The 27,137-nt window shown below is 40.7% G+C and overlaps 1 protein-coding gene across 9 annotated transcripts in view; it reads left to right on the top strand.

Annotated features, from left to right (window-relative positions):
- RCBTB1 (RCC1 and BTB domain containing protein 1) overlaps positions 1-27,137 on the top strand; it is a 78,773-nt gene that overhangs the window by 13,678 nt on the left and 37,958 nt on the right. For 7 of the 9 annotated variants that reach the window (XR_010318211.1, XM_064270147.1, XM_064270148.1 and 4 more), the window contains 4 exons: positions 17,223-17,300; positions 17,408-17,579; positions 17,997-18,147; positions 26,170-26,336. Coding sequence is in view for 8 of the 9 variants with exons in the window: in XM_064270147.1 (XP_064126217.1) it covers positions 17,454-17,579; positions 17,997-18,147; positions 26,170-26,336 (444 nt within the window). In the remaining variant the exon portion in view is untranslated. Of the gene's footprint in view, positions 1-9,052; positions 9,136-17,222; positions 17,301-17,407; positions 17,580-17,996; positions 18,148-26,169; positions 26,337-27,137 lie in introns of all 9 variants that reach the window. The other 2 variants (XM_064270149.1, XM_064270150.1) reach the window with 1 other exon arrangement.

Here is a 27,137-nt window from a genome sequence, read left to right as displayed (position 1 = left end):
ACACTTTTTAAAAAATGAGATCATACTTATCCATACATGACAAATTGTAGGGTGGGAAATGACTACATGAAATTCATCTTTCCAGGTAAGGCTATACTAGACCATTCCCAAAAGATCGTGTCTGCCCTTCCTACAGTCCCAGAGAAGAAGATTCCATGCCTTTTCTGAGATTAGCATTCCACAGGATATTCTTTTTGATGCTTAAGAAAAAGTTCTACTTTTGGAAATAAAGTATTTCTTCTCAGGCATTCACACCTGAACTGAAATGGCATGGTAGAAACATCCAGTAGTATTGTTTACAGCTGTGGTAGACTGTCTCCAGAGTTGGCCTCCAAGAGTTCCTCCCATCCCTGTACTCATCTGCCACTCTTCCCATCAAGAGGCGGAGTCTATTTCTGCTCCATTTACTGTGATTTGTGTTGACCAGTAGAATGGTGGCAGATGCTGTGTCAGTTCTAGACGCAGTCCTTAAGAGGCATGGCTTTAGCTTTCACTCTCTGAGGAGCCAATCAGCATGTATAGAACCTTGGGCTAGCCTTCGTGGAGAAAGGGAGGCTGCTTGGAGGAGTGTCCCAGATATGTGGGTGAGGCTTGATTCACTCTAGTCAAAATCCCAGTGCCCGAGTCCAGTCAAAACAGAATCAAGAGAAATATTGCTGTTGTTTTAAGCCACTAAGTTTTGGGATGGCATGTTATGCAACAATAGATAACTGAAACAACACAGCCCTTTCGTGCTGTAAAATCCTTGGACTAAATCTGGGTCACCTATAAGTCGGTCCTAAGATAGGAACTGTGAGCACAAAATTATGGTCAACATATGCCATAGCATGCTTAAAAGATAAATCTCTAAGTTAATTAACCCTTTACTTCATGTCGCATAGGAATGTACTTACTAGTTAAACTGAAGACTATATCTAATATTCTACAAGGTGACTTGTTAAATCATTTCCTTTTGTGTAATTGGTTATTATTTGTATATGTGGTTGTTGGAAATCCTGGTGGCGTAGCGGTTTTGTGCTACAGCTGCTAACCAAAGGGTCGGCAGTTCAAATCCGCCAGGCGCTCCTTGGAAACTCTCTGGGGCAGTTCTACTCTGTCCTGTAGGGTCGCTATGAGTCGGAATCGACTCAACGGCACAGGGTTTGGTTTTTGGATGTGGTTGTTACCAGCCTTAACACCTTGTGGCATGATTATATGAATCGTTTTAAAGAAACTGCACATTACTGATATGATACATGTGTGGTCTCTCTCTTGCTGTTTGTCGTTTAATTGGATTAGTACCATGATTTCAGTATAAATCCTTAAAATACCCCTGATGATGTAAGCAGAGATGCAGGGATGTATGAAAAATTCTTTGTTCTCAGCGTCAAGGAGAGTGACTCTTAAGCAAATTGTCATTCTAATGTATATGTTGCAAGACTTTAAGCAAAACACTGGATTGTTAGGATTTCTTCTGTCATTGTCTTTAAATGAGAAAATCCTCTTAGCAGCTTCCTCTTCCAATTCTAGTTAGAATCAGCTTTTTTTTTCTTTTTCTTAAGAAGAACAAAAACCTCTTTCCTGCAGAAGAAAGTCTCAAATCAGACAAAACAGTGCCTTTATAAACGATAGCCTCCAGCTGTCACGGGTCTATCCCTTACCATCTTGCTGTGTTTCTCTGTAAGTGCAGCTCCCCATCCTCCTGGCCTCAGGCCTCTCCACTCTTAAACATCTTACCTCTTATCACTGTCTCATCAGAAAACCTTTCCTCTTAAGGAAAACATAGAGGACACCAGAAGATAATGCCCCCAAATACAAGTCAAAACCATAATGAGGTACCACTTCACACCCACTAGGTTGGCAGTAATTAAAAAAGACAGACAATAACAAGTGTTGACAAGGATGTGGAAAAATTAAAACCCTCATACACTGTTGGTAAGAATGCAAAATTGTGCAGCTTCTTTGGAAGACAGTTTGGCAGTTCTTCAGAAGTTAAACATAGAGTTACTATGACTCAGAGTGACCCTATAGGACAGAGTAGAACTGCCCCATAGGGTGTCCTAAGCTGCCATCTTTACAGGAGCAGGTTGCCAGGTCTTTTCTCTCACGGAGCTGCTGGTAGATTAAGAACCACCAACCTTTTAGTTAGTAGCCGAGCACTTAACCATTGTGTCACCAGGGCTCCTTGGAATTACCATATGACCTAGCAATTGTAGGTGTGTATATCCAAGAGAATTGATAACATATGTCCATTCAAAAACTTGTACACGGAAGTTTATGGCAGCATTATTCATAATAGCCAAAAAGGGGAAGCAACCCAGATATTTATCAACTGGTGATTGGATAAACAAAATATATCCATAACAATGGAATAGTCATCATCCATAAAAAGGAATGAAGCACTGATACATGCGACAACGTGGGTGAACCTTGAAAACATTATGCTAAGTGAAAGAAGCAAGATATAAAAGGCCACATATTTTATGATTCCATTTATATGAGATGTCTGGAGTAGGCAAGGCAAATCTACAGAGACAGAATGCTTTTCCCTTTCTTGTGTTAAAGTGGAAGATGTGACTTTCCCCCTTTCTGCAGCTTGTCTTACACCTCTGCTTCAGATCCCATTCCTGGGTACATCCTCAGGAATCTCATTTCATTGATTATGGTCTCTCTTTTACCTTTCTGTCTCTACTGGTGCGTTCCCATTCAACATGTTCAAGTCTCTAGCATGTTTAAAATGAAAAGACTACCCCAGATTTGTTCCTCAATTCCATGTCATTCTATGAGTGTTATCCTATTTGTCTGTTTTGACTTCACAGTCAGACTTCTTGAACAGGCTGTCTGTACTCATTGTTTCCTTTTCCTCACCTTTCACACGCTCCACCACCGGCTGCAGATCTGGCTGCTTCTGCCTACAATCTCACTGAGCCTCTTCTTTTTAAGGTCACAATAGTCCTCCTTCTTAAGTCTAATGGACTCAGTGTCATGGAATTGTACATGTAGAAATTGTTAAACTGATGAAAAAATCTAATGAATGTTTCTCAGTCCTTGTTTGAGCTCTTAGCACCATTTGGCACTGACAGTACCTCCTCCTTGTGATGCTCGCATCCCTAGGTGTCTGTGACACTGTAGTCTTCTGGTCTTCTTCCTCCCTGGTCCTGTCTGCTCCTTCACAGTCTCTGTAGGGTACTTGCTATCACATTACTGCTGGAGTTCCATAGGGTTCTGTCCAGGATGCTCTTCTCTTCTTACGCTACGTTTCTTTCCCTGGGTGATCTCACCCATGCCCAATTTCCATATATCCAATCCAGACCCATTTCTTAAGCTTCAGATTTATGTCTGTTTGTTCGACATAGCCACTTTGATATTCCACAGGTACCTACAACTTCAAATGTCCAAAGTAGAACCCCTTGTCTTCCTCAGAGCCGGCTGTGCTCTGTTAGAGTGAGTGGAGTCATCAGGGACTCACTTGTTCAAGCAGAACTTCTTGGTAAAACCCTTGGCTCTGCCTTTTCCCCGATCTAGCTCTCCTCCTCCTCCTTTAATTCAGTCACAGAATCCTTCTGAATCTATCCCTCAACCAGTTTTTCTATTTCTGTTTCCCCGGTGTAGGCTTCCATCCTTTCTTTTCTGGATTACTGTAACCATCTTAGCCTCCCTCTAAACACTGTCTCTTCACCACCATCTAGTTTCTACATTCAGCTGAAAAAATCTTTCAAATTGATTCGTCTGATCATGCCACTTCCCTGCTTAAGACCCTTCATTGATTGCATATTGCTCTTTGACTAAAGTCCAAACTTTTTGGTGTGAACATATAATCTGATGCCAGCTTTTCTTTCGTTGTCATTCACTATCACCTCTGCCTTTGCCTTGTGCGTTACGGCAAATTTTCTGGTTCCTTCACCTTGCTGTATTCTCTCTCTTTCTCCTCCAGACCTTTACCTGGCCTTTGCTCACTGTTCAGGTACCTGCCTTCTACTCAGGTAGTTGCCACTTTCCAATTTTGGTGCTTCCATAATATCTGAGTGTCCGCATGAGAACACTGACCACCCTGTTGTGAGCATCTGTTTCTGTGTCTAGATCTCCCTCACGTAAGTTCTGCTGGAGTTGGTGTTGGCTCTGTATCATTTACCTAGAGGATACCCAGTAAATATTTTTGAATAAAGAGTATAGTTCTAGCTAGCTGTCCATGGCTGGAATTTTAGTTTGCTTTAGGCCATGGCGGGGTACAGTGGATACTTTTCATGCAGCTAGAAGGAAGTAGGGAGCCCTGGTGGCATAGTGGTTAAGATCTTGGCTGCTAACCAAAAGGTTGGCAGTTTGAATCTACCAGATGCCCCTTGGAAGCCCCATGGGGCAGTTCTACTCTGTTCTGTAGGGTCGCTATGAGTTGGAATTGACTCGACAGCAATGGGTTTGGTTTTTTTTTTGGGAGAGGAGTAGAAGAAATCATTTTTGAGACTTCCACATACATGAGATTCATGATACCATAAATAGATTTGAACTTGGACCTCTCAATTGCAGCCTTGACTTCATTAGAAAAATAAAAATGAAATATTATTATGTTCTATTTCTTCACCCTTTTGACCCATCCTTTTTTTTTTGGGGGGGTCTATTTTGTAAAGCCTTTTGTGTTTGGTGAGGAACCCTGGTGGTACAGTGGTTAAGCACTCAGCAGCTAACAGGAAAGTTGATGATTCAAACACACGAGCTGTTCCTCAGAAGAAGTATGTGGCAGTCTGCCCTAGTAAAGATTTACAGTCTTGGAAACCCTGTGGGGCTGTTCTACCCTGTCCTATAGGGTCAGTATCAGTTGAAGTTGACTCAGCGACAGTGGGTGTTGTTGGGTGCATCGAAGAACAAAACTATAGAAAAACTATTACTAATCATTGAGAAGGTTTCTTTTTGAAAATAGAACTGTCCTGTAAAAAGCAGTACTTTTATAAAATCAGAGCTTCACAACCCAGGATATGTTAGTTTTTGCTGCCAGTACTATTGCCACTCGAGTTGTTTGCTTGTCTAACCTGAGCGCATGACTTCAGTAGAATTATTTCTTCACTTGCAATGAGCCGTCAGATTACATATATCCTAGAATTGCCTAAAGTTTCTGTGCAATGAAATAAGAATGAATGATGGATTGTTGTTGCAGGTTGTGCTTCAAGTCAAGCAACTTAATGGCAATTGGGAAGTGGCAGTTGTAGGACCTTACTTTTGACTCTCAAATGAGTGATGAATTTGAACAAGTGATGAGAAAAAGGCAGTCACAGTCAGTGTTAGGACATCTGACAATGGTCATGCTGTTCTTTAAAGGAAAGTAGGAGGGTTACTTTCAGTCACCTGTACAGGTGGCTTCCGCTGCCTTTTCCTGAAGGGTGGCAATAAACTGTTCTGGAGAATGCTACATTCTCAGAGCCTCTTGGAGCCCTGGTGGCACAGTGGTCAAGAGATGATCTGCTAACCGAAAGGTTGGCAGTTCGAATCCACCAGTCACTCCTTGGAAACCCTATCCGGCAGTTCTCCTCTGTCTTACAGGGTCACTGTGAGTAGGAATTGACTTGACAGCAGTGGGGTTTTTGTTTTTTGGTGGAGCTCCTTAGTCATGGTAGAAGTTGCTAAGCATTCAAGACTTTCTTTCCTTTTTATTCTTGTAGTACGTAAGCTTATAGAAAAGAGAAGTGTATGGCAATTGTCCTAGCAGCTGGTGCTGTGGCACCATCACTGTCTCCGTACCTCTCTGAAACTTTGCTTCCTATTTGCAGTACTTAGTCCATAGAATGGGTGAAATCATTTCAAGATAGAATAAGCCTCAAACTAAATTTTATTAAAAATTATATTAGAGGCTTGTCTCAACCTTTAAGATACATTTGGTGTTTAAATCGGAGGCATAGCATATGCTCAGTCTGAAAAAGCTCATCAGAGTTAAGTATGGAAGAGATTATAAGAGCAATGTTTGACACTTCTGAAATTTGAGAGGTTTTTTAAATTGCTTTTGGCATAGATATATGACATAGCAAGTCGTAAAGTTGTACCCCAAGAACTTACCTAAAATGTTAGAATTGTCTGTTGGCAAGTTTGCATAGAATGAAAATATACACCCACTCCTCACTTAGTGACATAGTTAGGTTCCAAAGACCAGGTCATTATGTGAAAATTGGTGTTAACTGGAATACCTGCTGTTTCCTGCCCTGGTCTCGCCTTCTCCCTGGCCCAGCCCTGGCCCCAGCCTTCCTAGCTGGGCAGTCACGGCCCCTCTTACCTGCACCGGCCATGGACTTGCCCTTGCTCTGCTGCCCAGAATCTGAATCCACACTGTGGGCTGCTGGCTGGGTGTCCTCAGCCACCCAGCTTGGGTTCTGCGGTGCACTTGGTGGGGGAACTGGGGTGGCGTGGAGTGGGTGGTGCACAATGGGCTCAGCCAGGGGGTTAGCTCCTCAGGGTTGAACACTGCCTGCCACCTGGGCTCCGCTCCTAGTGCCCAACTGCGTGCGAGGCAAGTGTAGGGGCAGAGGGTGGGCAGGCCAGGAGAGAGCTGAGAGGACTGGAGTGTCGGGTGCCCCACGGGTTCCAGAGTGGGGCTAAATACCCCAGGAAGGCACTGCTCCTTGCTCTGCGTGCCCTGGCGGCGCACTGGGGCGGGTGTGCTGGTCAGTGGGGTCATAAATGTGCAAAATAGTTGGATAGTAGGTTTTTAGTAGTGTGTAAATGTGACATGTTGGGTAACAAGACAATAAGTGAGGAGTAGGTGTAATGCAGTCAATATAGAGAAATGTGGCCACACACATAAATGGAAACTTTGATGGTTTAAAAGAAAAAAAGACAAAGGCTATGAAAAACACATGCTGTTCTGAGAAACTGAATGCCCTTCACTAAGGAAACGCTTACGTTTTATAATCTGCTAGAATAGAGAATATAGTTTCTGGGATTTTAGATAACAGTTTCCTGGGCTGTATAATTTTTATGTAGTTACAACTGTTTTATACGTATTTTTTTATTTATACCTTGACACATATCATGACTACATATTGTACATACTTACATATTGTATCTTGTTTTTTAGTTATCCACTTATATTTGCATTCTAGGTTTCCAGTTACTTAGGATCTGGCTTTCTGTTAGGCCTTATGCTGCCCAGAGGCAGGGACCTTCAGTGTATTGCTCTTTACGATGTCACCAAACTTGGTATCTTGGATCAGTGTCAGAAGAAGAATGAAAATCTATTATTTCGTTCATGTTATCATCCAGTAGTGCTTTTTTTTGTAAGGTGTCTTATTAAGTATAAATAAATAAATTCCTATTATAAGGCAGCTTAGCAATTCAGATAACTGAAATCATTATCCATCCTGTTTCTGAAATTAGAGAAGCCCCTATGAAGCATCTTCAGTATAGTGTAATGCTTTAATTCGGTTATTTTTTTGCAATTTAAAAATCATTTTGCAAATTTGTTAAGCATGTATATAAAAAAAACCAAACCCATTGCTGTTGAGTCGATTCCAACTCATAGTGACCCTATAGGACAGAGTAGAACTTCCCCGTAGGGTTTCCAAGGAGCACCTGGTGGGTTCGAACTGCCGACTTTTTGGTTAGCAGCTATGGGTCTTAACCACCATGCCACCAGGGTTGGATTCTTCCAGCATTCACAGTGCTTGTTACCTGGGAGAGTATCAGCTTCCGTGATAAAGAATGATACAAGCTCACTTTATGCCCCAAGATTGACTCCAGAAGAGTCAGAATTTGGTGCTGACTAGTTCTGAAGGGTTGCTTGCTCTGTTCCGACCTCTTTTCCTTGGAAAGCCCAGAGGTGTAAAGTCCCATTGGTCTTATCAGTCTTTTTTTGTGCCATATACGTTTTGATTAGAGTAGGGGTCTACTTTTTTTAAAGGTCTGTGTGGAAGCCGCATGCTTATAGGTCAGCCCTGAATTCCAAATCCATTGCCATCAAGTCGATTCTAACTCATAGCAACCTTATAGGACAGAGCAGAGCTACCCCAGAGGGTTTCCGAGGAGCAGTTGGTGGATTCGAACTGCCAATCTTTTGGTTAGCAACCAAGCTCTTAACCACGATGCCGCCAGTGCTCCCCCTAAATCCAGTATTGTTTAATTTTGAGACCGTTATTGCATTAAAAACAAAGTTATCTGGTACTGTTTCTCTCCATTTCCTGTTATTTTTCAAACTCTATAAACGTATTCAAATATATTTTTTGCTAAATCAGTAAAATAAAACCCTCCTCCACTCCTCCCGAATAGGTGGCTTTTAGGGGAAGGGAAAATAATTGTGCTTTGAGAGGAAGCCGAGGACTGGTTGGCACATTACCTCTTCAGGCCTCCAGTTCTCAATGTGAAATTCTAAAATTGGAAGGTCTATGTTTGTCCTCCTGATGGAATTGCTTTCAGAGTGTGAAGTAAAATAAAATAAAATAACCTTTTTTCCCCTTGCCACAAGTTCTTCAAGAAACAGTGCCAGTAGCTAGCAAAAGCTTTTTCAGAAAATATATTGATCTGTAGTCATAGATGCAGAATAAGTTCAGTGGTGAGTCAGGATATATTTTGAAGTGCCAGGAAAATACGAAGATATAAGTGGGTTGGCATAGTATCCTGTGAGGCTGTTAAACCCTTTTCTGACCTCTGGTACATAAAACTTGCTTACATTTCTCTTCTCTGCTTTTCTACCCTCACTTTACCTCTGTACGTTAAAAAAATCATGGATTCATCCAGTTATGCACAGTGAGTGATAATTCAGCCTGAACATCAGTGCTGTTTATGACAGACTTGCCTAAGCAAAACAGTGGAAGAAAAGAAAATTAGTATCTTACTGAAGTACTTCAGAAGTAACTGTTTACATGTAAGCGACCTGCTAATTACAAACTCACCATTTTTATGATTATCAAGCAAGTCCTGGGAGGGCCTCCTCCAGGGAAACTCATTTCTTTTAGAAATGTACCATTCAGAATTTTTTCTAATCTGAATTTGCCTTCCCGAGACAGAATTAATGAAGTGTGATTATACTTTTCCAGAAATATTTTTGAGGACTGAAACCCTTCTACATTTAATTTTATATTGATAATTTATTTTACAGATTTTGCTTGAAACATTCCATCACCTTATGTTGTGAACTTAAGGCAAGAATACATCCTAAACCTTAACAGCTTGTACAGCTTGGTAGGTAATACATAATTAAAACAACTAAGCTGTTTTATCTATTTAAAATATGTGTGTGGTTTTTTGCAAAGTGTTCGTTTTAGAAATATGGGAATATATTAAAAAAAAAATAAGTCACCTGTAATCTCTTCAGAGAGATACTTTGGTGTATATATAGATTCTTTTCTTGTGTACAGACCAAACTCATTGTTGTTGAGGCGATTCCAACTCACAGCGACCCTGTAGGACAGAGTAGAGCTGCTCCACAGGGTTTCCAAGGAGTGGCTGGTGGATTCGAACTGCTGACCTTTTGGTTAGCAGCCAAACTCTTATCCACTGTGCCACGAGGATTCCTTTCTATATACCCAGAAAAACCAAACCCAGTGCCGTTGAATCAGTTCTGACTCATAGCGACTCCATAGGGTTTCTAAGGCTGTTAATCTCTGCAGAAGCAGACTGCCGTATCTTTCTCCCGAGGAGCTGCTGGTGGTTTCGAACCACCAACCTTTCAGTTAGCGGTCCATTGCTTTAACCACTGCACCACCCGGGCTCCTTTTCTGTATTCAGTATACTTTAAAAAAATTAAATCATATAATACATGTTGTTCTATAGTATACCTAAGCCTTACAGGGTACATTTGTTTTTTGTTTCATTTTGTTTTGACTTGGGAAGAAGCACATAGTTTATCTGCGTTATGCTTTTTATTAGCACCTTCCCTTGAGATGCTTCCCTTGGGGGTGGTTATGACTTGGGGAATGCATAGCAACATAATTAGGGACAACTTTGGGTTACCTGTTTTAGGATACTTAGCTCTGCTCAATACTTGCCAAGGTACGTGCCTATCATGGTGGCCTAGGTTGAGCAGGCCAGGTGTCTTAGTTATCTAGTGCTGCTGTAACAAATACCACAAGTGGGTGGCTTTAACAAAGAGAAATTTATTCTCTCACAGTTTGGGAGGTTAGAAATCCAAACTCTGGGTGTGCCAGCCTCAGGGGAAGGCTTTGTCTCTCTGTCTGCTCTGAGGAAAGGTCCTTGTCATCAATCTTACCTGGCCACGGAGCTTCTCACCACAGAGACCTGGGTCCAAAGGACGACGTTATTCTCCTGGCTCTTGTTTCTTGGTGGTATGAGGTCCCCCTTCTCTCTGCTTGCTTTTCTCTTTTATATCTCAAAAGAGATTGATTTAAGACAAAACCTAATTTTATAGATTGAGTCCTCCCTCATTAACATAACTGCCTCTAATCCTGCTTCATTAACATGATAAGGGTAGGATTTACAACACATACGAAGATCACATCAGATGACAAAATGGTGGATGACCACACAATACTGGGAATCATGGCCTAGCCAAGTTGACACACATTTTAGGGGGACACAGTTCAATCCATGACACCTATTTGAGGCAATCTCTGGTATGATGATTTATATGAAATTTATTTGAACTGTATTTACAGTTCCTTTAAAATGAAATCCATGTGATTAGAACAAAACTGTTAATAATTTTATTTCATGTTTAGACCAATTCAGTAGATGTTACAAGTCATCAGAGGTACCCTAACTAATGTTGCTCTTCCTTTGGTAGGTCTTTGTGTTTATGAGCCATTGTTGGCCACAGAGTTACATCCGATGTAGGTTTCATAACAAATTAAATACTACCTAATTTTTTTTATTTTCAAGCTAAATACTAGTTAATTTTTAATGGTTCTACCTGCTTTAGCATATTGAATTAATAGTATATACACTATAATTTTATGATAGAGGTTGAAACAATTTATGACAGAGTTCAAACTCCTTGAAGTTATAGAATTATGGCACTTAGTTTTTTTTTAATAATGGCATAGCATAGTATTGCCCCTAGGAAAATGAAGTAATTAAACATCTCCCCACAGTAATTCTGTCTGTGATGATGGTGATGGCAATTTTGAGTTAATTAGAAGATTCGGGGATATTTGCGTTTCTACTGTGCTGCCCAGGCCTCTGATCTGTTGTTCTCTACAGCACATAGCATATCCTAGGGTTTTTAATTATCCCACAGAACCTCTTGGAGAACCTGTCTGAATTCTGAGGGTACCTGTTCATGTCATGGCTGCCCAGGTTGAGTACAGTCTAATGAAGACCGACTTTCTTCACAGTCTGTGGCCCAAGGATGCACACGGTAGTATTGTGAGCTCCCTGAGACCAAAGGCTACATTTTTTCTCAAGGCCTGTCTCCCAGTGGTTGTTGGAAGAGCGAATGAGTAACATTCCTGAGGTTTAACCAGGCATATCTACGTGGAGTCATTTTGAGGAAGACATTTTTTTGGAGAAACTTTTTATATGTGAAGCACTTAAAAAGCAGATGCTGATGCACGTTATTAGATAACGTCGGAAGGAAGTAATTTTGAAGGAGATTGGCTGTTGAAAGGCCAGGACTGAGGTTCTCCGTAAGAAGCAGTGTTGGGGCAGTGTAGGAAGGGTCTGAGGGGCTGGGGTTGAATCCCAGCAATGCCGCTTACTGATACATGACCATGGAAGCCATTTCATTTTGGAGCCTCATTCCTCATCTGTTGCACATGGATATAGTCTCCATCTTATAAGATTATGGTGAAGATTAAATAAATAAGGTACATGAAATTACATAACACGGTCTCTGGCAAAGCAGGTTCTTGGTAATGATGAGTTTCTTCATTCCTGCTCTATTTGTTGACTTTGCCTGATTTTATCGCTAGGAGTCATTACTTGCTTGGTCATCATTACCGGCCCTTTTGTTCTCATAAGTTCAAGGAATTCCTCATGGCGTCTTAGTTACACCTTGAACATAAAATAATAGATTTTTAGAGCTGGAATAGACTTTTGGGAAACTCAGGCTCAAAGACGTAAGTGGCATTTCACACTGATTAAAAGTAAAGCAGGGAGTAAAGCATAGGCCCCTGGACTCCCCTTTCCACTCTATCAAGGTTATTGGTGATGCTTTTTTCTTTTATGATGGGTGTGGGCATGTAAAATATGTGATCTGCTTCTGTGTTGACACTTAAGTTGTCTTTGGAGAGATACTTTGTAAAATAAAGCTTAAGGTAATTTAACAACGGGAAAACTCAATTTATATGATAAACCATCATAGTGAAATTCTCCTCATCTCGGAGTAGATAAGAAAACAGTTTGGAGAAGTCAGGTTGGAAGACTTGGAAGTCTAGAGTCTGCTCCTAATTAGCTAGGTATTTGTGGTCAAAGCTCGTCATCTTTTGTAAAATGAGAAAGCTGGATTAAGTGATTATTAAATTCACTTTTAGCTTGAAGATTTTATGATTTTAAACTTTGAAAGTAAAATCTCAGACAAGATCCCCTGCGTTTTCCAAAAGGACCAGGGTTTATATTTCAGGTTTTTTTTTTTTTTTGACAAACATTGAGATGATTGAGGAGCTAAAAGTAATTTTTTAGGTAGGGTGAAAGAAGCCCTGGTGGCACAGTGATTAAATGCTCCGCTGTTAACTGAAAGGTCTGTGGTTCGAACCCAGCAGCAATCCGTGGGAGAAAGATGTCGCAATCTGCTTTTGTAAAGATTACAGCCTTGGAAACCCTATGGAGCAGATCGATTCTTAGGCAACAGGTTTGGTTTGGTTTGGTTTGGGGGAGGTAGAGTAGTACCATTGAATGGTAATAGTCCTTTGTGTTATAATTTTAAAAGTGATAAATCTTATATTTTGAGTAATTTAACTTTATATTTTATAAAATTAAGAATTTTGAAGACTAACTTTGATGTGGTCCATATTCTAGGATAATAAATGCTTCTGGATTTTTCTTGAAATTTATCTACCTGCTTCAAATCTAACTGTTTACCTTGTTTGATCTCTTGTGACTCCTCTCCCTGTCCGTTTTGTAAGAGGCACAAGGCAGGCCATTTGGGTGGGGGTGTGGGATGGATCTGTTTGTTTTACTTCTAAAACCATTTAGGATAATCTTCTTACCCTACAAAGAACACTTGAAAATCAAGAACAAGAAAAATAACAATAGACCAGTAGAAAAGAAATAGGTGCTTTACAAAAAAGCATGGCATATGGACTCTAAAACAGCTGAGACAGTGGTAAAGAGTGCAGACTCTGCCCCAGATTGTTGTCAGTTCGTCGATTCCGACTCATGGCGACCCCACGTGTGCAGAGTAGAACTACTCCATAGGATTTTCAAGGCTGTGACCTTTCAAAAGCAGATTGCCAGGCCTGCCTTCGAGATGTCTCTAGGTAGGTTTGCACCGCCAACCTTTTGGTTAGTAGTCCAGTGCTTAACCATGTTTGCCACCCGGGGACTCCTCTAAAACATCTGAGTCAGAGTGATGAAACGTGCAGACTCTGCCTCCAGAATAACTAAACCTAACCCATTGCTGTCCAGTCGATTCCGGCTCATAGCGACCCTGTAGGTTAGAGTAGAACTGCTCCGTAGGGTTTCCAAGGAGCGGCTGGTAGATTAGAATTACCAGCCTTTTGGTTAAGCAGCCAGTCTCTTCACCACTGCACCACCAGGGCTTCAGCTCCAGAATACCTGGGTTCAAATCCTGGCTCTGCCCCTTACTAGCTTGAGCATGTTTTAAAGATCTCTCTGCCTCCATTTCCTTATCTGTAAAGTGAGGATTAAATAAATTAATAAATGTAAAGCGTATCGAACAGTGTTTGGCACATAATGAGTGCTCAGTAAGTATTAGTTGTTATTTTTGTATTATTATGATTTTTTTTAACATGATGCCCAGCCTTGTTCAGAATAAGAGAAATGGAAGTCTAAACAAAGCCAAGGTACCCTGAAAATACTGTGTGGCAAAGGTGTGAGTGAAGAGGTGCTGCAAACAACTGTGGCTGTTCTGCATATTGCTACTACTTCATTAGAGGAGAGTTTGAAATAGCTATTAAAGCTTAAAATAGCTGTTAGACTTTGACCCAGCATTTCCATTTCTAGGAATATGTCTTAGAAATTTATGTATGAAGAAAGATATAATATACAAAGATATTCATTATAGTATTGCTCATGTTAGCAAAAGATTGGAAATGACTCAGATGTCTCTTAGTAGAAAACAGATCGTTAAATCCATGTAATGGAATACTATTGAAAAGAGATTAAGTAGGCCTTCATGTGCTAATATAGGATGCTTTCTAAATGTACTGTAAAATGGGGATGGGGGACTGGGGGATGGAAGCTTTCCTTTGTGTTTCTGTTCATAGGTATACACACAGACAAATGTAACGTATATATAATGCCTGTGTAATAGACACCATCTCTGGTAGGAATCACAAACAACTAATAACCGTGGTTGTCTTTGAGGAGAGGGTCAGGGAGGGATGGTAGGGAGACTAACTTTCCTATACCTTTTTGTACCATTTGAAATACGTTTTTTTCTTACCATGTTCATGTATTGCTTTTTTACTGTCCTCCAAATCTTTTACCTGGCTCCACCAGCACACACACGGACACATGTGCACATGCATGCAACAACACATGCACACATGGCGTGTATACACACAGACACATACTGACCAGCATATACATGCACGTGCACATGTCTGAACATTCAAATGCTATTCCAGCAGTCCAGCTGTGTAGTGATAGGGAAGAGCCTGAGCTGATGGTGTTCAATGCGTATGAATATGTGGTATGATACTCGGGGCTGATAGACTGCTCATCCTTGTTACCCATGTTGGTGCTGATGGGAAAACTTTTCTGGATGGTGGAATCTGAGGTTTTGGCTAAGTATACTCAAGCCTGTAAGCTCTCTTTATACGTGTTGCAGGGCCTGGAGCCAGATAGACTCTGGGCTTGAAACTTCCACTCTCGGCTATTTTTAGAGCTTAGAAGGTGGGTAAGGAGGAAATTCAGGATTCTGTACCTCATTAGGAAACCCAGGTTGCATCTATCAACTGGTTCCATTTCTGTTCCCAGAGGGGAGTGCCAGAATGGAAATGTACTTGGTACTACAGGGTTGGCTCTGTAGCCCCCTGGAATTTCTTGAAATACTTTTTAACCTGAGAAGGATTGGAGTCATGACCAGGATTCTTTGCATAAAACCCCTTAACCGGGTGAAAGTTCAGAGCTTTATGGAAATGTATACCTTCCTCTACTTTTTAAAGGGTGCTGTTTAAGCTAATTGTGACTTGCATGAAGGCTATAGTCATCAGCTCTAAGGCCAACATTAGGGTGAATTGTCTTATCCTTGTTCATATAATAACTTTTTTTCAATGTGAAATGAAGTATGGTCTATCTGTAGAAAATATGACTATAGAAATTGGGACTAAACTATAGTACTTTAAAAAAATTTTTTTTATCGTGCTTTAAGTGCAAGTTGACAAATCAAGTCAGTCTCTTATACAAAAATTTATACATACCTTGCTATATACTCCTCATTGCTTTCCCCTTAATGGGACAGCACACTCCTTCCCTCCACTCTCTATTTTCATGTCCACTTGGCCAGCTTCTGACCCTCTCCGCCCTCCCATCTCCCCTCCAGACAGGAGGTGCTGACATAGTCTCATATGTCTACTTGATCCAAGAAGCTCACTCTTTACCAGTACCATTTTCTGTCCTATTGTCCAGTCCCATCCCTGTCTGAAGAGTTGGCTTTGGGAATGGTTCCTGTCTTGGGCTAACGGAAGGTCTGGGGACTGTGACCACTGGGGTCCTTCTAGTCTCAGTCAGACTATTAAGTCTGGGCTTTTTACAAGAATTTGGGGTCTGCATCCCACCGCTCTCCTGCTCCCTTAGGGGTTCTCTGTTGTGTTCCCTGTCAGGGCAGTCATTGGTTGTAGCCGGGCACTGTCTAGTTCTTCTGGTCTCAGGCTGATGTAGTCTCTCGTTTACGTGGCCCTTTCTGTCTCTTGGGCTCATAATTACCTTGTGTCTTTGATGTTCTTCATTCTTTGCTCCACTTGGGTTGAGACCAATTGATGCATCTTAGATGGCCACTTGCTAGCATTTAAAACCCCAGACCCCACTCTCCAAAGTGGGATGCAGGATGTTATCTTAATAGATTTTATTGTGCTGATTGACTTAGATATCCCCTGAAACCATGGTCCCCAAACCCCTGCCCCTGCTATGCTGGCCTTTGAAGTGTTTGGTTTATTCAGGAGACTTCTTTGCTTTTGGTTTAGTCCAATTGTGCTGACCTCTCCTGTATTGTGTGTTGTCTTTCCTTTCACCTAAAATAGTTCTGATCTACTATCTATTTAGTGAAAACTCCTCTCCCTCCCTCCCTTCTTCCCTTCCGAGCCTCATAACCATCAAAGGATATTTTCTTCTCTGTTTAAACTGTTTCCTGAGTTCTTATAATAGTAGTCTTATATAATATTTGTCCTTTTGCAGCCGACTAATTTCACGCAGCATAATGCCTTCCAGATTCCTCCATGTTATGAAATGTTCCGTGGATTCATCATTGTTCTTCATTGATGTGTAATATTCCATTGTGTGAATGTACCATAATTTATCCATTCTTTTGCTGATGGGCACCTTGTTTGCTTCCATCTTTTTGCTATTGTAAACAGTGCTGCAGTGAACATGTGTGTGCATATATCTGTTCATGTAAAGGCTCTGATTTCTCTAGGATTATCAAGGAGTGGGATTGCTGGATCGTATGATAATTCTATTTCTAGCTTTTTAAGGAAGCACCAGATTGATTTTCAAAGTGGTTATACCATTTCACATTCCCACCAGCAGTGTATAAGTCCTTTTTTTTTTTTTTATGGTTTCATCCAGTCAGTCTTAGGCTAGTGCTTCTTAATATTTGTCCTACTCCAGCCTGTCTGAGGGATGACACATTGCTGTAATCGTCAGTGGCTCAGTGTAGCATTGATTTTCTACAAGGAGTGGGATGTTTCAGTGTATCCTGGGAATGATAGTGAACAGTGGGGTCACAGAAATAGTGGTTCTGATTTTTACGTCACACATACATACACATTTTTCCTAGAAAATTAACTGTCTTAGACACACTAGTATTGTGTGATAAATACTTGAGGAGAGACCCTAATTTCATCCAGTTTGCGTGCGTTCCCTCCGTTACCTGCTGTCTGGTTGCATATAAGCATACAGGTCACAGATAAGTGCTGACTTGTGACTGGGAAGACAAGCAATTGATTCTAGCACATTGTTCCTCTCCTTAGATGTAAAGGCCCAGGTTCAAAGGTGGAGGAAGGATTGGACATATTGCTGGGTGAAGTGTGTGATCCATTTAACCAAAGGTAGGTAGTCTAGTCTTGAATTAGCATTTGTTAACTTTTATTAACAGTGTCTATTTATTTAGTTTAATGGGTGTTTATTTTTTTCTTGGAACCTTTCTGTTTGGTAGGGGGGAGATGTCGGCTGATTTATAGGAATTGTTTGAAACCAGAGTCATGGTGGATGTAGGAAAGTGGCCAATCTTCACTCTGCTCTCACCTCAAGAAATTGCGTCAATTCGGAAAGCGTGCGTCTTTGGCACCTCAGGCAATGAAGCTCTGTATGTTACTGACAACGATGAGGTAAGACTCCCTCCAAGCCTAGAGTATAGTTTTAGGGATTATTTTGGGGTTGGGCTTTGAACTTTGAAGAGGGGTAAAAAAGTGCAAAGTATGCACTTTGAAAAAGAGAGGGCTAAAAGGAACCTGAAGTTTAGGAAGACTGCCTTTGATATAATCTCTTTTTTTTTTTTCAGCTTCTTGATTTAACACCCCTCCATCCCTTACTTCTCTTTGAATTTTGTAGTATGGCCAAATATTGTAAAACTTAACAAATGTCAACAGAGGCTGAATTTTTCTTAAAAACTTTATCTTATTAGTCTCTCCTTACCTCCCCAAGTGTCAAACAGACCTTGAGCATGTCTTACTTCCTTACTGAAAAAGAGAGTCTTTAATGTAACTTTAGGCCAGATGACTCAGACAAAATGATTTGTTTTCTAGGTGTTTGTATTTGGAATGAACTACAGTAACTGTTTGGGAACTGGAGATAATCAGAGTACACTTGTACCCAAAAAACTAGAAGCCTTATGTGGAAAGAAGATTAAAAGCCTTAGTTACGGGAGCGCACCACATGTTCTCCTCAGCACTGAAGGTAAGGAGGAAACAAATCCAGCTTTTGAGTGTGTGGGAACTTGAGCATTTAATTCTAAGCTAAGGCGAGGTCAGGCTGTATGAATTAATTAATTTTGGATTGTTTGTTTCTTAATTCCTGAGGGGCAGAACACAAAGCAGGTGAAAGGTAAACATGTCAGGTTGACTCTGAAACAGCCATAGGATGTTTTGCAAAGTAGGCAGATTCCTGAGGTTTTAGACCACTTATATAAGGTCTGTAACTCGTCTGTCACCACTCATCTGTCAGTTTGTCATACTGTGGTGGCTTGTGTGTTCCTGTGATGCTGGACTCTATGCCACTAGTATTTCAAATACCAGCAGGGTCACTCATGGTAGACAGGTTTCAGCAGAGCTTCCAGACTAAGACAGACAGGAAGAAGGACCTAGCAGTCTACTTCTGAAAAAAATGGCCAGTGAAAACCTTAGGAATAGCAGCAGAACATTGTCTGATGATCAAGCTGAAAGATGAGCCTCTCAGGTTGGAAGGCATTCAAAATATAGCAGGGGAAGAGCTGCCTTCTCAAAGTAGAGTCGACCTTAATGATGTGGGTGGAGTCAAGCTTTTCAGACCTTCATTTGCTGATGTGGCATGACTCAAAATGAGAAGAAACAGCTGCAAACATCCATTAATAATCAGAATGTGGAATGTACGAAGTATGAATCTAGGAAAATCAGAAGTCGTCAAGGAGGAAATGGAATGTATAAACATTTATATCCTAGGCGTTAATGAGCTGAAATTGACTGGTATTGGCCTTTTTGAATCGGATAATCATATGGTCTACTGTGCCAGAATTACAAATTGAAGAAGAATGGCATTGCATTCATTGTCAAAAAGAACATTTCAAGATCTATCCTGAAGTACAACACTGTCAGTGATAGGATAATACTCATATGCCTACAAGGAATACCAGTTAAGGTGACTATTATTTAAATTTATCCCATCAATCACTAATGCCAAAGATGAAGAAATTGAAGATTTTTACCAACTTCTGCATTCTGAAATCGATTAATCATGCAGTCAAGATGCATTGATAATTATTGGTGGTTGGAATGCGAATGTTGGAAACGAAGAAGAAAGATCAATAGTTGGAAAATATGATCTTGGTGATAGAAATAACTCTGGAGATTGCATGGTAAAATATTGCAAGACCAACAACTTATTCAGTGCAGGTACCTTTTTTTCAGCAGCATAAACTTTCTGAATAGCAGCGACTATACACGTGGAGCTTGCCAGATGGAATACACAGGAATCAATTCAGAATCACATCTGTTTGGAAAGCGTGTGTCTTTTGCATCTTAGGCAATGAAGGTGTGGAAAGAGACAATGGAGAAGCTCAATATCATCAGTCAGAATAAGGCCAGGGCCAACTGTGGAATAGAACATCAGTTGCTCATATACAAGTTCAATTTGAAGCTGGAGAAAATTAAAAACAAGTCCATGAGAGCTAACGTATAACATTGAGTATATGCCATCTGAATTGAGAGACCATCTCAAGAATAGAGTTGATCCATTGAACACTAATGACTGAAGACCAGATGAGTTGTGAGATGACATCATACATGAAGAAAGCAAAAGGCCATCAAAAAGACAGGAAATAAAGGAAAGACCAAAATGGATATCAGAAGAGACTCTGAAACTTGCTCTTGAACATAGAGCAGCTAAGGTGAATGGAAGAAATGATGAAGTAAAAGAGCTGAACAGAAGATTTCAAAGGCTGGTTTGAGAAGACAAAATATTATAATGAAATGTGCAAAGACCTGGAGTTAGAAAACCAAAAGGAAAGAATATGCTCAGCATTTCTCAAGTTGAAAGAACTGAAGAAAAAAAGCCTGAAGTTGCAATATTGAAGGATTCTATGGGAAAAGTATTAAACAATGTAGGAAACATCAAAAGGAGATGGGAGGTCACTGTACCAAAAGGAATTGATTGATGTTCAGCCATGTCAAGAGGTAGCATATGATCAAGAAATAATGATATTGAAGGAAGAAGTCCAAGCTGCACTGAAGGCATCGGTGAAAAACAAGGCTTTCAACAAATGGATGCAGTGCTGGAGATGCTCACTTGTCTGTGCCAGGAAATTTGGAAGACAGCTACCTGGCCAACTGTCTAGAAGAGATCCATATTTGTGCCCATGCCAAAGAAAGGTGATTCAACAAATGTGGAAATCATCAAATCATTAATATTGCATGCAAATAAAATTTACTGGAGATCATTCAAAAGCGGTTGCAGCAGTATATCGACAAGGAACTGCCAGAAATTCGAGCTGGATTCAGAAGAGGACATGGAACAAGGGATATCAATTGCTTATGTCAGATAGACCTTGGCCGAAAGCAGAGAATACCGGAGAGATGCTTACCTGTGTTTTATTGACTATGCCAAGGCATTCCACTGTGTGGATCATAACAACTTATGGATAACATTTTGAAGAATGGGAATTCCAGAACACTTACTTGTGCTCGTATGAAACCTGAACATAGACAAATACAATTGTTTGAACAGAACTGTGGTTTAATGTCAGGAAAGGTGTGCGTCAGAGTTGTATCCTTTCACCATACTTATTCAGTCTGTATGCTGAGCAAATAATCTGAGGAGGAGGACTACATAATGAAGACTGTGGCATCAGGATTGGAGGAAGACTCATTAACAACCTGCAATTTGCAGATAACCTTGCTTGCTGGAAGTGAAGAGAGTTGGAAGCACTTACTGATGAAGATCAGAGACGACAGCCTTCAGTATGGATTACACCTCAACATAAAGAAAACAGAAATACTCACAACTGGGCCATTAAGCAGCATCATGATAATTGGAGAAAAGATTCAAGTTGCCAAGGACTTCATTGTACTTGGATCCATAATCAATGCCCATGGAAATAGTGGGCAAGAAATCAAGTGACCTATTGTGTTGGACAAATCTGCTGCAGAAGACCTCTTTAAAGTGTTGAAAAGCAAAGATGTCATCTTAAGGACCAAGGTGTGCCTAACCCAAGCCATGGTATTTTCAATCACCTCATATTCATGTGAATGCTGGACAATGAATGAAGAAGACTGAAGAAGAATCGACGCCTTTGAATTATGGTGTTGGTGAAGAATGTTGAATATACAGCATGGACTACCAGAAGAATGAACAAGTGTGTTTTGGAAGAAGTACAGCCAGCATGCTCCTTAGGAGTGAGGATGGCGAGATGTCGTCTCACATTCTTTGAACGTGTTATCGGGAGGGACCAGTCCCTGGAGAGGGACATCATGCTTGGTAAGTAGAGAGTCATCGAAAGAGAGGAAGACCCTCAATGAGATGAATTGACACAGTGGCTGCAACAATGGGCCCAAACATAGCAATGATTGAGAGGGTGGTACAAGAGCAGGCAGTGTTTTATTCTGTTGTACACAGGGTCGCTATGAGTTGGAATTGACTCAATGGCACCTAACAACAACAACAGTGTAAAGTTATGGAAGATTAGATAACAAACAAAGTGATCATTTCCACCCTAACTTTTCTGAAGATTTTTGGTAGCAACGTAGCTTTCAGGTTTTCCTTGTATATTTTTGTAAACACAGATAATACTGGTTTTCCTTTCTTTGTGTTGTTCCTGAATCTTGAATCTGAGAAATCTTATTCCCTGGCATTCATGTGGGTACCGTTATGGAAAGAATGGGGGATATAGGCAGATAGACTCTTCTGCTTTTTTCTTTACCTCTCCAAGACCATTGAAGAAAGAGAGTATGCATTTTTCTTTGGAAATTTATCTGTACTTTTGGCGGTCATCACACTCTGAAAGCTGGTTATATATAACCTGAATTCTTGCTCTTAATTTGTAGGCATATAGAGCTTGCTCTTTCTTCAGTAGAGACCCTCAACTTTTTCTTGGATAGTCCCCTAGAGTGACATTTGGGAGACAACATGTGTCTTATCCTGGGTTCTCTAGAGAAGCAAAATCAGTGCAGGATATAAATACATACATAGAGAGAAAGACAGAGAAAGAGAGAGAGGTTTATATAAAGGAAATGGCTCAGACGGTTGTAGAGGCTGGAAAGTCCCAAGTTCATGGGTCGAATCCAAGATTGGAAGGTCGGAAGGCAGGTAAGCTGCTAGCTCAAGTCTGAAGAACTGGATATCAGATGATAGGAGCCAGCTGCAGAATCCAGAGTGAGCAAAAGCCAGCGAGCCTTGCCAGAAAGTCCACCTATATTGGATGCAGGCCACACCTCCAAGGGAGCTCCCTTTCAACTGACTGGCTACTCACAACAGATCTCATCATGGAGGTGCTTACATCATTAAAAGCTACATATTACAGACTACATCATAACTGCCAAACCACTGAGGATCATGGCTCAGCCAAGTTGACACGCAACTTTAACCCGCACAGCATGCTTCAGTGGCCTTCTGTCTCTAGACCGCGGAATCCTATCTTCCTTAGCTGCTGCCATAGGTGTTAGTATTGAGCCCTGGTGGCACATTGGTTAAGTGCTTGGCTGCTTACCCTAAGGGTGGCAGTTCAAACCCACTGGCTGCTCCATGGGAGAAAGACATGGCAGTCTGGTTCCATAAAGATTACAGCCTTGGAAACTCTAGGGGGCAGTTCTCTCTGTCCTGTAGGGTTGCTATGAGTCAGAATGCACTTGACGGCAACAGGTTTGATTTGGTTTTAGTTCATATGCAAATCCACTCCAGGTTCTCTACATCTTCTCAAGCTGTGAGATCCAGATCTGAGCGTGATTGTCAAGTAAGAATGTAACTGGTATTGAGCACCCTGAGATGATAATCTCACTTCTGCATTGTGTAATCGTGTTTCTGCTGTTACACTGGCTCTTTCAGACAGTTTCTGCATTACTGACTGGTTCAGCTTGGCATCCATTGTGACCTAACGATTTAAGTTTAAGTTTTTCCCAATGTGTTTCAATTTTCTTTTTAAATTTTGTTGTGGTAAAATATACATCACAAAAGCTTGCCTTTTAACCATTTTTAAGTGTCCATTTCAGTGACATTGATTATATTCATCATATTGTACTCTTGTCACCACTATCCATTTCCAAATGTTTCTCGTCACCGCAAACAGAAACTCAGTGCCCCTCAGTAGTAACTCCCATTCCCTCCTCCTTAACCCCTGGTAACCATACATACACTTTTGTCTCTATACACTTGCCTATTATAGATACTTCATACAAGTAGGATAAAATATCATTTGTCCTTTTGTGTCTGATTTATTTCCCTCATCATAATGTTTTCAAGGTTCATCCATATCAGGACTTCATTTCTCTTTATGGCTGAATAATATTCCATTGTGTGTATGTACCACATTTTATTTATCCTTCTGTTGATGGACACTTGGATTGTTTCCACCTTTGGGCTATTGTGAATAATGCTACAATGAACATTGATGTAAAAGTATCTGTTTAAGTCCCTGTTGTTAAGTCTTTTGGTTATACACCTAGGAGTAGAATTGCTGGGTTGTGTGGTAATTCCATGTTTCACTTTTTGAGGACCCGCCAAACTATTTTCCACATTGGCTGTACCATTTTACATTCCCACCAGCAGTTCACGAGGGCTCCAGTTTCTCCACATCCTCCTTAACACTTGGAGCAGTTATACTCTGTCACATGGCGTTGCTATGAGTTGGAGTCAACTCGAGGGCACTTAACGACCTTTCCCCTGGTTGCTCGGGGACTACTGTCAGTGAGCCAGCAAACTAACCATAACGCTCAAGTTTCTGCTGTCGCCGTTCACCGTCTATTGTTGCTGGGTCTGTATTATCTAACAGGTCATGATGTTTTGTAACCGTGTGGAAGGCACAAGAAGAGTGGATACCTCTGGGGGGACCTGCTCTTGATTGTCAGGCATGCAGTGGGGGAGATGCGTGAAACAAGAGAGAATGCAAGACAGCAAAGTCACCTCTCTCAGAAGCACTAAAAGATAGTCATTTGAAAAAAATGCAGCCATAGTTCATGCCGCTAAAATGGTTTGTTTCAGAGGAACTCTGTGATTTTTGTTTCCTGTGTAAATAATATACCTCTTTAAAAAAAAAAAAAATTGGGTTTTAGGTGAAAGTTTATATAGCAAATTAGGTTCCCACTTAGCAATTTTTATACAACTTCTTCAGTTTTTCACAGTGTGTCAACATACTCATTTTTTCCATTCTTTTTGTTTGGTTTCCATTAACCTTGCTTCCCTGCCCCTCCTTAGCTTCTTGTCTTTGTTTTAGAGTAAATGTTGACGGTTTGGTGCACAGGTGATTATTTCATCACAGTATTCACAGGTAATATTGCTTATTTTATGAGTCAATCTATTATTTGGGTGAAAGGTAGCTTTAGTTCTAAGTTCAAAGGGTTTCTTGGGGCAGTAGTCTGTGGGGCCCCTCTAGTCTATTGATCCAATAAGTTTGGCCTTGTTTTAGGAATTTGAATTTTGTTTTACATTTTTCTCCTTTCTATCCAGGACCTTATGTTGTGTCCCTGATCAGAATGGTCAGTAATGGTAGCAGGGCCCCTTCTAGTTCTTCTGGTCTCAGGCTAGATGAGGCTGGGGTTCACGTGGGCTACCAGTTTCTTCTCTGAGTCTCTGGTTTCCTTTATGCTCTTTTGTTCCAGATGAGTAGTGACCAGTATCTTAGATGGCCGTTGGCAAACTTTTGAGACCCCAGATGCTACTCACCAAATTAAGATTTAAAACACATTATCTTTATGAACTATGTTATGCCAGTTGACAGAGTTGTCCCACGACACTATGGTCCCAGGCCTTCAAACTCAATAAACCAATCCCATGAGGTATTTGGTTATGTCTAGAAAGTATTCCTAACTGTGCCCCCATGTGGTTTATTATATATATAAATATATATGCAGTGCACATAAACAAGTATATACATATGTCCACAGATACGCCTGTACATGCACACCCCTATACTCACATGTGTCTTCCTATACACATATGTGCATACATGTCGGCCTGTGGAACCACACACATATTTTTTGGTTGTTGTTGCAAAATTGTATGTTATAGCATTTACCAAACTTGTCCCTTATTCTTGCGTACTTCTTAGTGCCATCATTTACCTTGGACAAGTTGTGCAGACACCATTGATACTGGGTATCGCCTTTCCCATCAGCAAAAATAATAAATGTCTAGTATCCAGAAATTGATTTCCTCCCCCTCCCCCTCCCATCCTTGGTAACCATCAAAGAACATTGCTTTCTGTGTATATATCTGTTCTTGACTTTTTATAAAAGTGAGACCATACAATATTTGTCCTTTTGTGTTTGACATATTTCACTCAGCATAATGTCCTCCAGATTCATCCATGTTATAAGATGTTTTGTGGACTCCTCATTATTCTTTATAGTTGCCTAGTATTCCATTGTGTGTATGTACCACAATTTGTTTATGCATTCATATGTTGATAGGAACTTAGGTTGTTTCATCTTTTTGCTCTTGTGAATAATGCTGCAATCAGCATGGATGTGCATATGTTTATGTGTGTCACTGCTCTTATTTCTCTAGGATATATTCCTAGGAGTGGAATTGCTGAATCATACCTCTAACATACCTCTTTTGTACTTTGTGAGTGAGTTTGTGTGGGACAGACAGACAGACAGACAGACACAAAGTGTTCTTTGAGATTTAGTATTCGGTAAAGTGATGGTAAAGACAGTTTTGAGCTTTCCTGTATCTTCTGCCTTCTGCTTAGTACTTGAAACAAAAACTATTGAGATAAATCAAAGTGTTCAGGAAGTCCAATTGTTACATATATAAACGTTTAACTTCTGGCCACAAGCTTATTTCCTTTCTAATGTCAGAATGAAGTCCTTGCATTAAAGGTTTTGTATCTGTCTATCCTGTTGTCTCATCTATCCCTCTCTCCCTTACCCCCAGTCAGTGCTTGTTTTGTAGAGGGGAGAGGGCAATATGAGAGAAACAAATGTTGGAATATGAGTTGCGCAAAACTCTGGGAAGAGAGGACAGGGGTTACCATTTCTTCTTGGAGCTGATTCTTTGTGTGGCCATTTTGTGTAGATGGAGTTGTTTACGCCTGGGGCCACAATGGATATAGCCAGCTTGGGAATGGGACAACCAACCAAGGTGTTGCTCCCATCCAAGTCTGTACCAATCTCCTGATCAAGCAAGTGGTTGAAGTAGCTTGTGGCTCGCATCATTCCATGGCTCTGGCAGCAGATGGAGAGGTAAGTGTCCTGCTTTTAACAAAATAAAATAATGACCATGTTTGTGCTTGGTACAGTGTGAGCATAGTATGCGTATGTAACTAAAAGCATTGTGGGAACACACGCTTCCTCTATCACAACCTATATTATGTGATTGGGACCATTCCTTTGATGACAGTAGATTTCATCTTAAAGCAGTTGGATTTCATGCTCTTTGCTACCACTGCAAATCAGATGTGTATGACAGTGTTGTGTACTTTTGCCCCACCCTTTAAGGTCTATTTTGTTTTTCAGTAGATGTAATGAATTCTCTGTTGTAGAAAATAACCTAACCAGCATTCTAGTTACCTATATCACGTACTCACCCCCACCATGATTCATGCGTATCTTAAAGGTTACTCATCCTGTAGGTTCTAGTTTCGAATCTCTTGTATCATTCTGTTCCTCTCCATCTCTGTCACCTTAGGTCAGGCTTCATCAGCTCCTGCCAGAACTTTGAACACAGTCTTTTTTTTTTTTCCCTGTAGCTTTTTAATTAGTTTACCTGTCCAATCTTATTTCTCTGTGATTTCTAAAAGGCAAATCGGATCGTATTGTTCCCCTGTTTAAAAGTCCTTCCATGGTGTTACAGTGATCTTAGTAAGTAGAGGAGTTACAGATGAGGAAAACAGGGAAGTTCAGAGAAATCAAGCAACTTACCCAAGGTTTCGTGGCAGGGATGTGTTGGCTGAAGTCAGGAAGGGCACACAGGGCGTATACTTGGAATCCACTGTTCTCCTAGTCCATTTCTTGGTTAGTGGAACCACAGTCCCCATTTTCAAA

Source organism: Loxodonta africana, chromosome 17, assembly GCF_030014295.1.
Source record: "Loxodonta africana isolate mLoxAfr1 chromosome 17, mLoxAfr1.hap2, whole genome shotgun sequence".
Taxonomy (NCBI): Eukaryota; Metazoa; Chordata; class Mammalia; order Proboscidea; family Elephantidae; genus Loxodonta; species Loxodonta africana.
This window is presented reverse-complemented; position numbering and strand designations above follow the sequence as displayed.